The 12,645-nt window shown below is 36.9% G+C and overlaps 1 protein-coding gene across 1 annotated transcript in view; it reads right to left on the bottom strand.

Annotated features, from left to right (window-relative positions):
* The window catches only part of xrcc5 (X-ray repair complementing defective repair in Chinese hamster cells 5), a 14,442-nt gene extending 1,797 nt beyond the window's left edge, over nucleotides 1-12,645 (bottom strand). The window contains exons 1-17 of the mRNA XM_059343029.1: nucleotides 12,535-12,645; nucleotides 12,112-12,225; nucleotides 10,889-11,072; nucleotides 10,305-10,353; nucleotides 10,064-10,186; nucleotides 9,605-9,787; nucleotides 8,567-8,681; nucleotides 7,484-7,622; nucleotides 7,294-7,406; nucleotides 6,505-6,567; nucleotides 6,283-6,420; nucleotides 5,283-5,373; nucleotides 3,167-3,294; nucleotides 1,966-2,162; nucleotides 1,022-1,115; nucleotides 345-414; nucleotides 87-196 (exon numbers count right to left, since the gene is read on the bottom strand). Coding sequence (XP_059199012.1) covers nucleotides 87-196; nucleotides 345-414; nucleotides 1,022-1,115; nucleotides 1,966-2,162; nucleotides 3,167-3,294; nucleotides 5,283-5,373; nucleotides 6,283-6,420; nucleotides 6,505-6,567; nucleotides 7,294-7,406; nucleotides 7,484-7,622; nucleotides 8,567-8,681; nucleotides 9,605-9,787; nucleotides 10,064-10,186; nucleotides 10,305-10,353; nucleotides 10,889-11,072; nucleotides 12,112-12,225; nucleotides 12,535-12,549 — 1,926 coding nt within the window. The 5' untranslated portion in view covers nucleotides 12,550-12,645. The remainder of the gene's footprint in view (nucleotides 1-86; nucleotides 197-344; nucleotides 415-1,021; nucleotides 1,116-1,965; nucleotides 2,163-3,166; nucleotides 3,295-5,282; nucleotides 5,374-6,282; nucleotides 6,421-6,504; nucleotides 6,568-7,293; nucleotides 7,407-7,483; nucleotides 7,623-8,566; nucleotides 8,682-9,604; nucleotides 9,788-10,063; nucleotides 10,187-10,304; nucleotides 10,354-10,888; nucleotides 11,073-12,111; nucleotides 12,226-12,534) is intronic.

Below are 12,645 nucleotides of genomic sequence, written 5' to 3'. Positions count from 1 at the left end.
TCAAGATTATTTCATACAGAGAGAGAGCAGAAACCTCCACATCATCACACATTTCTCAAAATGGAAGATAGTGAATGTTTATTTACCTTCATGGACTGCTCTCTAAAAGCCTGGATACAGGTGATGCTTTTCATGTAGTAGTGTGTGTTCTTGTTGCTAAGCAACTGCTCTATCCTGCGAGTCAGTTGCTGACAGACTGGGAAGGACACGGGGGTCACCACAACCAAACAAAGAGATAAACACAATTACAAGGGCTGAACATGAGTCATGGCGGTTTTAACAGAATGAATGTTTATCAGAGCGCCTCGCCAGGATAAATAAGACAGGATAAAGCTGGACCTCACCCTCTCCGAATGGAAGACTCTTCTGCTTCACCAGAGTCCGGAAGTCTCTGGCTGGATCCACGCTTCCCACCTGGTTAAGTGTTAAAATTAAAATCAGTGAGGACTGAAGGGAAATTAACATTTAAAGTACGCCTGTTGAAATAAGTGGTGAAGCACTTTATTTGGAATAGCTGATTTTTATAGAAAGTGGTTATCTTTCTAGGATTATTATGCACAAAATTAGACACAAAATTAGACACAAAATTACAGAAAAAAAACTAAAATTACTTTAAAAAAAGACACAAAATGACCCCAAAAAGACACAAAATGACAAAAAAAAAATACACAAAATGACACAAAATAATTTAAAAAAAGACACAGAATTACCAAAAAAGACACAAAATGACCCAAAAAAAGACACAAAATGACCAAAAAAGACACAAAATTATTTAGAAAAGACACAAAATTATTAAGAAAAGACACAAAATTACAAAAGAAAAGACAAAAAATTACCCCCCCAAAAAAAATTAAAGGGACCTTCCATACACAAAAAAATCAGGGAGTACTGAAGGGAAATGAACATTTAAAGTACGCCTGTTGAAACAAGTGGTGAAGCACTTTGTTTGGAATAGCTGATTTTTATAGAAAGTGGTTATCTTTCTAGGATTATTATGCAACCCAGCTCCCCTGATTCTCACCGAAGTAACAGAGCCTTCGGCAATGTCAGCCAGGTTATAATCGTCCTCCTCTTCTTCGTCTCCTTTTGCCTTCTTGGCATCTGGCTCCTCTGAGCTGTCAACGGCAAAAGGGGGTCAGTTAGAAGACTAAAAATAGGTTTATAATCAATAAAGCACAAAACACTACTCTAAGTTAATACAAAACAATTATACATAAATTATAAATCACATTCCAAATGCTTTCACACAATCTTCAACATCAATATTTCCAACAACACAAATACTTTTCACCAGTGGTGGAATGTAACTAAGTACATTTACTCAAGTAGTGTACTTAAGTACAATTTTTAGGTACTTGTACTTTACTTGAGTATTTACATTTGATGCAACTTTATACTTCTACTTCACTATATTTAGCTGACAGCTTTAGATACTTTTCAGGATTTAACATGAAAAACATGATCAATTTAAAGTGATTAGACTTCCTTTTTTTTAATTAAACCTCATAACAGTATATTAAATAGTTAAAGTGAGCCCTATCTTTACAAATTTAAAATGCTCCTTATATAAATACATCAATATTAACACAATAATATATTTAGAATATTAGAAGAAGAAGAAGAAGAAGAAGAAGAAGATTACTTCATTAATCCCTCTATGGGGAAATTCAACCTCTGCATTTAACCCATCCTTTTTTCTTTTTTTTTTTACACACAAGTGAATATCTGAGTGGGTCCATTCTGCATAATGAGAACTTTTACTTTTGATACTTTAAGTACATTTTGATGCTGATACTTTTGTTCTTTTACTTCAGTAAGTTTTGAATGCAGGACTTCGTAGTGGAGTAATTTACTAGTATTTTTACTTAAGTAATGGATCTGAATACTTCTTCCACCACTGCTGCTTCTCACTATGTGACTTACAGTTTGTAATGTTTAAAGACCAACACATGTAAAGAAACTTACTCTTTGCCAAAAACCTGAGCACTGGTCTTCGGCTTCTTCTTCTTCTCCACTTCTGTGAGAGGAAACTTCCTCTTGATGTCCTCCATCGGAGCCTGGCAACGTTCACTAATGATAACAGGGCGCTCGAGAGCAGCCTTGAGCCACGGCTCGATAGGAGGAAGGGGGGTGCCGGGGCTTACTGCCCGATGGTGCAGACACTGGAATAAAAAGGTTGGAGAGGAGAGGTGAGACAGTGACTGAGCATAAGCAGTCATGGTTGAGATATTATTATCATCAGCTGCCAGCTGGTGAAGCTCTGGTCAGACAGATGAAATCTTTTTAACACTCCTGTCTTCTTCAATACTTCACCTGCCTCAAATCAGAATAAGAACGAGAACTAGAAAATATCGAAAGAAATTTTGAGTGTGCTTGGCTCTAGCCTGTGACTCTCTCCAATACATTATTGGATTGCAATTTGAACTGTTTTCAAAATGGAAAAGAGGAGGAAGTCATTGACACCAATGAGGAAAACAGCTAAAAAGCATCTCTCAAACAGAAACAAACATAATTCCTATCATTGATCTGACTTCACTTTGAGCATCCTGAGTTCTTCCTGGACGTCTAAATATGTAAGAAAAATTAAGAAATTGTCTTTTTAGAGCGATCAGAAGAAACTGGTACCTCTGCTTTCGTTCCAGGAGTTTTCCCTCCTTTTTACCATGGCGGTCTATGAGGCTGTGGGTGGTGTTGGTGGATCATCTGATCACCTACACCCAAACTATAACTCTGACAGCTTTACCAGATGAATGTGAAGGAGAAAACCAATTTACCTACGTTTCTATGTATAAATTATTTCTGTAGAGTGGAATTTGCGCCGTCGAGTGCAGTTTCCAAATTAATTTTTTTACATATTTTTCTCTCCCTGTCCACTCTATCGATGATGTCATCACTCTAGCCTCGCCATAGGGTAACACTGGGGGGATTTTGTGGCATGTTTTTGCTGTATAATTTGAAAACCGTTTGCCGAAACCCGTAGAAAAGTCATAGCACACTTGTCATGGCCAAGCCGATTGATTTGATACCTTTTCAGTCTATGTGCGACCAAAACACTGGGAGGAGTAGTCGACCGGAAAAAACATGGAAATCTAGGATTAAGCCCGATGAATAGTATATAGTGTGCTCTTTCTGGCACACTTAATTACTGTATTTTTTTCTGCATTACCTGGAAGTGCCTCTGGAAGGCAGGGTTGGGAATGTTGTGGACCTTGAACATGTCCTTTTGTTCTCCATCCTCTTCTTCCACCAACATCATGGAGTCAATGAGAGAGTCCATAGCAGACAGCTGGGTCTCTACAGGAATAACATTACAAAAAAAAAGTTAATTCCTCAGTCTCTTAGTGGTGAACACAGTGTTAGTGACGTGCGCTGTGAAATGGCCTGCAGTTCTGGGGTCGTATTCTCAAAGCATTTTATCTTTCCACTAGGGGGTCTCCTATATAGCACTAAGAGTTCCTAGCCAAAAGGTTGATCTTAACTTTCTGGAGTCTCCAAAAGCGCCAAAGCATGGCTTCTTCATCACATCCAGACGTAAAGAACAAAGCAGACCAAAAAAAGGCACAAAAAGACACAAAACGACCAAAAAAAAGAAACAAAATGAGAAGACAGACATAACAACGGACACAAAATGACAAAAAAGACACAAAAAACCGACACAAAATAACTAAAAAACACAAAAAAAAAACACAAAATTACAAAAAAAAGACAAAATAATTAAAAAAGACAGACACAAAATGAACAAAAAAAGACACAAAAAAGACACAAACTGACAAAAATAGACACAAAATAAGTAAAAAAGACATAACAGACAGAAAATGACAAAAAAAAAAGACACAAAATAAGTAAAAAAGACATAACAGACAGAAAATGAACAAAAAAACACACAAAATGACTTACAAAGACACGAAAAGACATGAAAAGGATTCAACAATGGACAAAATAGCCCTATAGGACTAGTTAAAAACCTTTTCACAAACCTGATGAGACCGTAAACAGCCCTGTTCAGGAGTACGCTGAGAGAACTGAAGCTGGTGTGTCTTCTTCTGAAAGCCACCACTCTCCTTTGACAAAAACAGTTATTTCCCCTCGAAGAGCACAAGAGTTGTTCTTCTACCATTACCTGGATCGACCACTTAATTTATGTTATTGTGTGACTTTAGTGAATCCAAACTAACACTTTAAAACTATTAAGTCACAAAAAACACAGACAAACTGTGTTCTGTGGGGCAAAATTACTGTTTTGTCAAAAGAGTCTTGAACTGATATTGATTTTTTCTTTTTTATTATGTGGCTTAAATACATTTTGCAATTTTCCCTATCCACAGCAGTGCATTGATTCTGTGTGGGTACAACTGGCTGCTTCTTCAAACCTGCAGTGTGCTGACCGCCATCCATTGAACAAGTACCTGATACAACCTCATTCAAAAAAAACTCTGAAATATCCATGTAGAACCTGATAATGTAATAAATTCCCGATAATGTAATAACCTGGATAATGTAATAAAAATCTGTACTTGAGTCCATTGAAAATGTAATAAAACCTGATAATGTAATAACTTCCCGATAATGTAATAAAGTGCATTTCCCAATAATGTAATACACTTTTTACCAATAATGTAATAAAGTATAACATAAATTGGAGGTTATTACATTATCAGGTTAGCCTTCATTTCGCAAGTCCTGATAATGTAATAATTCCCCAATATTGTAATAATTTAACAGCAGACCACCCATTACTTGGCCCTTGGGCCAATCCCAGCCCAATGGGGTTTTTCGGCCATATTGGATTTTCCGCCATCTTTGATTTGATCAAAAACCTTCCATTAATTATATACTTTATTACATTATTGGTAAAAAGTGTATAACATTATTGGGAAATGCACTTTATTACATTATCGGAAGTTATTACATTATCAGGTTTTATTACATTTTCAATGGACTCAAGTGCAATTTTTTGTTACATTATCAGGAATTTATTACATTATCAGGTTCTACATATCCCTTTAAATAAGAGCAGTGGCAATAAAGAGAAGTTAAAAACTGCAAATGTAGACAGCCCAATGTGTGCCCCAGTGTGCTAACTAAATGCAAAGAACCTTCTGAAAATGTGTTAAAAATTGCAGCAGCTTTCTGCACTTTAAGGGAGCAACAGTGTCACGTTCACACCTGCAGATCTAAATAGTGAAGCTGCTGCTGTGATATTGATCGCAAAGCTTGCTCTTTTGGAGAATCTGCAGTCAGTTAAACATGAATGTGAGTCAGTTCTGTGAGGTGTTTTGTACCTGATGGAGTGACCTTTTTGTTGTTTTCAAGCGAAGGAAATGTAAAGTGTCTGAGGTCTTCCATGAAGGGCAGCTGGACGTACATCAGACACTGTTGGAAGTGAGAGACGGACCATAAGCTCTGTGCTATTTGACAAAGATTCAGTTACAGGGTTCGTACACTTTAGCAGTGGTCAAATTCAAGCATTTTTCATGGACTATTAAGGTCAATTTTCAAGCTTTTCCAGTATCTTACAGCTGTTGTAAATTAAATGTTTCAGATAAGTACTAGATTAGAGTACTTACATACTAAAAGGGGGAGATTTCACTGAACCATACCAACAGCGATGGTATTACACTTTTAGGAGGAACGGTCTTCATTTCATATTTTTTTACATTGAACATGTGATTATCTCTTGCAGGGATGGGCAACTTAAATGCTGGAGGGGGCCACAATTTTTCATGTTCACTACCACAGGGCCACATATAGGAGCGTGCACTTAACCAGATATGATGAAACTGCAATTTTAAATATGTTTAAAGTGCAGTAACTTAACATATTTCATGCTCAAATGCATGTATAACAGTATAAATAGGAATACAAAAGGTTTGAAGCAAATAAAAAATAACCACTTACTGTGATTTTTTTTGATCAGTGCAAGAACAGCAGACCAACATTAATTGCAAGAAGTCATTTGATGCATTTTTACACTGCACTTTTAAGATTTCATGCTCAAATGCATGTAGTTGTACTGAGGGCCACTTCATGTGAGGGTGCGGGCCATATGCGGCCCCTGGGCCTCCAGTTGCCCATCCCTGATCTATAGTCTATAGATGGATATAGTCAGATTGCAAGAGAAATACAGTAAGAATTCCAAGCATTTACAAGCACTTTATCCAAAATCCAAGCACTTTTTAAACCTTGAAAATACAACATTTAAATTCAAGCTTTTTTGAGGATTTCAAGCACCCGTACGAACCCTGCAGGTAACATACTTTGAACAGTAATCTGTGACTTCACCTCATAGTCCTGCTTGATGCAAGGGAAGGCTGCTCCTACTTGAGGGTTGCTGCGCCGGTCGTAGGCGTAACGAACGATGGCCACCATGTTGAGTTCATCCAGCGCTCGGATGAGAGCGGAGAGAGCAACTGCTGCATGCTGCTCAGACAGGAGAGGAGAAACAGAAACAGGTCAGTATCAACATGGAGTCACCAGCCATGTGGTGTGTGTCTCCGTTCTGACCTCATCATCCTTGGCAGAAAATATCTTGACGACTTGACTCCCCATGAACTGGTGTCGACGCACCTGCAGGCAGAAGCAGGTGGATTCAGTCTAAAAGGTTTATTTTATCTGTGACTGGTTTTACACACCATTTACACCAGGGGTCTCAAACTCAAATTACCTGGGGGCCGCTGGAGGCAGTATCAAAATGACCAAAAAAAGACACAAAATAAATTACTTAAAGACACAAAATGATCAAAAAAGACACAAAATGACCAAAAAATACACAGAATTAAGAAAAGACACAAAATGACACAAAAAAGACACAAAATTATTTTAAAAAAGACACAAAATGACCCAAAAAGACACAGAATGACCCAAAAAGACACAAAATGACCAAAAAAGACACAAAATTATTTTCTAAAAAGACACAAAATGACCAAAAAAGACACAAAATTATTTTTTAAAAAGACACAAAATGACCCAAAAAGACACAAAATTACCAAAAAAATACACAAAAATACAAAAAAAGACAAAACTATTTTTAAAAAAAGACAAAATTATTTAAAAAAAAGACAAAATTATTATAAAAGACACAAAATTACCAAAAAAAGACACAAAATTACCAAAAAAAGTAATTAAAGGGACCTTCCACACACAACACATAAAGTGCCATTCATATAAAACTCACATTAAACTTTCATATCAAGGTGGGGGCCACAAAATATCGCCATGAGGGCCGCAATTGGCCCGCGGGCCGCAAGTTTGAGACCCATGATTTGCACCATACTAGCATTAAAAGTACAATACCATGTGCTGTTTGGCGAAGCCCAGGACAGCAAAGCACTTCCCATCGTGCTTATATTTCATCTGGTCTTGATCCACTTTGGAGAAGGGAACGATATCACTTCCATAACGAAAACCTGTGGACAAAAAAAGAAGAAATTATCTCAGAGATCTTAAAGTGATGACTATTATTGATTTCAAACAGCTTCTTCACCTTGGATGGTATCATCCCTCTGCACCTCCGTCTCATTGTCATCATCCAGACAGTAGACCGTCTCTCTCTTCACGTCGTCTTTCCGGTTGGTTTGAGCGTCAACTGTCATCCATGTTTTCTTCAGTTTCTCTTCTGTCACCTGGAAAACACGGTGAGTAGTGTGTGTGGATGACAAAACCTTTATGTGATTATTACTGACAGAGCTGCACCTCAAATAATCAATCGACGGAAAATTAATTGCTCACTTTTTAAATAATCTATAGAGTAATAAAAAAAATGCTGTTTTCAGCCTCTCAAAATATGGACATTTCCTGCTTTTCTCTGTTTTAAATCATATTAAACTGATTGTATTGCAATAAGTACAAGATACATACAGGCAAAGTGATTTGCATTAATTTTATTGTAATTTAACAAATTCAAAAAATTCTCAAAAATGATTTGCAGGCCCCAATCAGTGGAATAAATCAACCAGATTAAAGTGACAAACAGTGAATTTGGAAAAACTGCTTTCAGTTTCTCTGCTGCATCTCAAACTCAACACAGTTATAACTATGGGCCAGTTTAAAACTATGATAACAATAACTAAACTATGATAACCAATAACTAAACTATGATAACCAATAACTAAACTATGATAACAATAACTAAACTATGATAACAATAACTAAACTATGATAACTAATAACTAAACTATGATAACAATAACTAAACTATGATAACCAATAACTAAACTATGATAACAATAACTAAACTATGATAACAATAACTAAACTATGATAACCAAGAACTCTGCCTTTCACTGCAACTGTTTTTATTGTTTTTGCATGTGTTTTGTCTGTGCTGTTTTGTGTTTTCTCTGTACTCTCGACATCATTGTAAATGAGGGGTTGCCCTCAATGATTCCTCGAGAAAATAAAAAAAATAAAATAAAATAAAGTACATCAATGTAGCAACTGCAGAGCAACATGATCACATGTGAATCAGCATTTTTTTCATGACCTCACGCAGCATCTCTTCATCCAATAAAGCTGTGTATTGAGCATGTCGTTTATATTCATCCAGTGTATTTCACAACAAACTTACTGCTTTGTATCCAACGATTCGGATGGGGAGACAGCTGCCGATGGTCAGCTGGCAGGGCCAGGCCATGGGTCTCTTCTCGATACGCTTGAACATGCACAGCTGCTCGATTGCATTCCTACAGCGGTAGTGAAGCACAATCCAAATGACATCATCCAATAACAGCGAAAACAACTTTTTAAAAGGGGGACTTATTGCTCATTTTCAGATTCATACTAGAACATGTTTACATGCTTTTTTCATGTTTTTTTCTCATAATGTCTGTCTATCTGTTGTAACCCTGTTAGTAAAATGCTCCTGTCTATTTCAGCCCCACTTCCAAAAAAAGCCCAGTCTGTTCTGATTGGATTGTTACCGAATCTTCTAGATCTGCATCTCTGCATGTCATTGCAGTAACAGCACTGTAGCTACACTTTCCACCAATATATATTTGTGACATCACAACCCTCCAGAAGTTCTGATGGCTAGTTTCTGAATATGGGTTGTGTGATTTTCTCTGTGGTGTGAGCATTTGGTTATTTGACAGTATTTTTATAGCACCTAGCTTTGCTTTATAATCACAAAAGACATGGAAATCTCACTTATTATGACACCTTTAAATGTAGAAAGCATGTGACTCAGAGAGAAAAACAAGAGTAAAGAAGACATAAGTAAGAAACAAGGTTCATACACTTTTTGAGTGGTCAAATTCAAGCACTTTTCAAGGACTTTCAAGGTCCATTTTCAAGCTTTTCCAGGACCTTACAACGGTTGTAATTGCATGTTTTAGATGAGTGCTTACATGGTTTTACACTTTTAACAACCAAAAGTACAGTTTGCTAATCTCAATATTCAATTTATTATTTTTTTCATTGAATTATCTATAGTCAGATTGCAAGAGAAATACAGTAAGAATTTCAAGCATTTTCAAGCACTTTATCTAAAATCCAAGCACTTTTTAAACCTTGAAAATACAACATTAAAATTTAAGCATTTTCAAGGATTTCAAGCACCCGTATGAACCCTGAAGAAACATCCTGTGTTTAATGGAAGCCCACCCACCTGAAGGAGTAGATCTGATCCAGGCCGTCCTCCTCATCCAGGCTCAGCATGACGTGCTTCACCATGTCCAGGCCACTCTTCTGCTCCCTAGACAGACCTTTGCCTGTTCCTGGATGACCGGGGCTCCTTCTGTCCCCATCTTCTCCTCCCTCTTCATCCTCCTCCCCAGCAGGAAAAGGCAAACTGAAAATGATTTGGTTGAAGGAAGGATATATATAGATATAAGACGTTTTGTTTTGGATGTCTGATTTATCCAGAGTAGCTCTTAATAACTATCGAGTGAGTGTTAGAAAAATCAAGAAAGAGTGTGTGGATGTTTTAGTAAAACACAAAAATTTGCTAAATAAAATATCATATATCTTCCATCATTGGTCAGCTGTTGAAACTTCACAGTGGTGGTCCTGGATGTTTTAGTTTTACTCTTTTTCTGGACAGTGCAGTATGGTGTTTGAGCCTTACAAAAACTGCAGTGTGATGTCAGCTTTTTGCAGGTTTTCAATAATGACATCCAGCTGCTCGGGGCTGGCCGGAGTGCTGAGGTCAGTCAGAAGGACAATGTTGAGGCGTTCACACTTCTTCCCCCTGAAAAGAAACCAAAAAACAATAATCCCATCAGAAAACTAGTATTAAAATAAAGAGAAATCAGTTTGTTTTTTTATGAAGTGGGAGAATTATGTTTGAGATATGGGTCGTTTCTTACACTGTTTCTTTCTTAAGGAGATCCATGCACACAACAAGAGCATCCAGCCCTGTTGAACAGGAGTTAAGGAGGTAACAGATTATCACATATCTTCTAAAAGTATGAGGCTGAGCATGCATTTAGTCAGATTGTTTGGTGTTAACCTCACAGTTTTTGCATAATTGTTGGCTTTATCTTATATTAGTGGCACATAGTGAAACTACAATGCAAACAAAAAGGAGACAATCAAATCCAAAACACTAGACATAATATGAGGACATCCGAACTAATGCTTCATCACACTGAAAATTAGATTAGATTATACTATATTGATCCAACAACGGGGAAATTCACTTGTCACAGCAGCAAAAAAACAGAAGCAAAAGGTGTGAGTATAAGAGAGAAGAGAACTGCTCACTCCCAATCCTGCTAATATGTCATTTCAGTTGTCAAACAAATAACATTTCTTTTGAAAAATTACAAACAAAAAAAGTAATTTATCTATTTGATAAGATTATAACCTACCTGTGTTATGCTTTGGTCAGACAGTTTATGCCTTCAAAGTTACCTGATAAGCTGATTAAAAGTATCAAGTGAAAGGATACAGTCAGCCTGCTGATTCTCTGGATGGATCTGATTCTGTATTTCCTCCAGAAGCTCAAAATCAGGCACCATAAGGTGACGGTGCACCGTGATGTGCTGGTACTGGCCATCCTGGTCCAGGGAGTTTTTGGTGGAGTCTGTGCCGAACAGAACTAAAGCCAGTTCATCCTTAGTCTCTGCAAAAACCTGTAAAAAAGCTTTTTTTTTCAGTGTGTGTCAAAGTCAGAGTAGATTGTATTTGTTTCTCTCTTTTTCATGAATACAGTCATGGAAAAAGATATTAGACCACCTTTGTTTTCTCCTTGTTTACTTGTACATTTAATACCTGGTGCAACTAAAGGTTCATTTGTTTGGACAAATATAATGATAACAATAAAAATAGCTCATAAGAGCTGATATCTAGACATTTTCCATGGTTTTCTTGATAATGATTTTTGTTATTATCAAGAAAACCATGGAAAACGTCTAGATATCAGCTCTTAAATTAACTCTTAAGAGCTATTTTTGTTGTTTTCAATAACGTTGTCCAAACAAATGTACCTTTAGTTGCACCAGGCATTAAAATGAACAAGAAATTGAAGAAAACAAAATAAGAATTTTTCTATGACTGTATGTTGTAGACCAGTGGTTCTCAAATGGGGGTATGCATACCCCAGGAGGTACGTGAGATTTAATATTTTAGGAAAATATAAGTATAAGTTCATAAAATGAATGTTATATTCAGTATGATATTCAGTTTCATTATCCTAAAAACCCAGAGTGTCCCCCATACCAGGATGGTTCGACCTATGGGTTCGACCCAACCTGTCATATGCCACCTGGCATCACCTGTCAATCACTTGAAAAACCAAAAATGAAGTCGTGGTTGAAGCGTAGCAGTTATAGTATTAAATGGTTATATGCTCACTGTTTTTACTACATTAGTTTGAATCAGTACATCTTAGTGATGAGAAATATTTGCAACAAATTTAGTCATGGATTATTAACATTTAAAATGTTTGAAATAGGGTTTTTTTTTCAAAATTTTTGAATTTTGTATGTGTTTATCAGTTCCAAAGTTTAATAAATCAGACACTGATGCACTGATGGCACAGCGCTCTGTTCTTAAGTCTTTTTTCAACCAAAAATGCTTTGCCCTGGTTAGGGGGTACTTGGCTGAAAAAAATATTTCACAGGGGGGTACATCACTGAAAAAAGGTTGAGAACCACTGTTGTAGACTTTTACCTGGCGCTGGACAAACTTCTGGATGACTTTTTTGGCCTGTTCAAAGGGAGGCTCTTCACCTGGGGCAGAGTTGGACATGGAGAAGCCAACATCCATGCACAACACCAATGCTGACTACAGAGAACAAACAACACAAAATAAGTACTTTTAATTGAATATACAGCTTTATTTAAGGCACTCATTTGTCCACATGCTGTTAAAACCAGTAGAACATGAGTTTTGTATACAATGAATGGGGGCGTGACAGCTTCAGTCTCTACATGTCTCAACATGTCGCCAACCTTAAACGTCCGACGCTTAATAACAATAAACTGTTTGTTTCTAACGTTTTGAAAACGCCCATTTAACACAGCAAGTACTACCTTAAAAGCTGTACACGGCGGTAGTAAAATTATTTAAGTAATGTAAGAAAAAGAAACTTACTTTAGCACCTGCCATCTTCTCTTTTTCCCTCTTTCAAACACTGCGTGTCACTCTGTTATGTGTCCGGAGAGAAACAGACAGTGACCGGCGGAACAGGAAGGTAGTTCCTGT

The sequence above is a fragment of the Centropristis striata genome, chromosome 10, assembly GCF_030273125.1.
Source record: "Centropristis striata isolate RG_2023a ecotype Rhode Island chromosome 10, C.striata_1.0, whole genome shotgun sequence".
NCBI lineage: Eukaryota > Metazoa > Chordata > Actinopteri > Perciformes > Serranidae > Centropristis > Centropristis striata.
The sequence above is the reverse complement of the archived record's forward strand: the minus strand, read 5'-3'. Positions and strand labels throughout refer to the sequence as shown.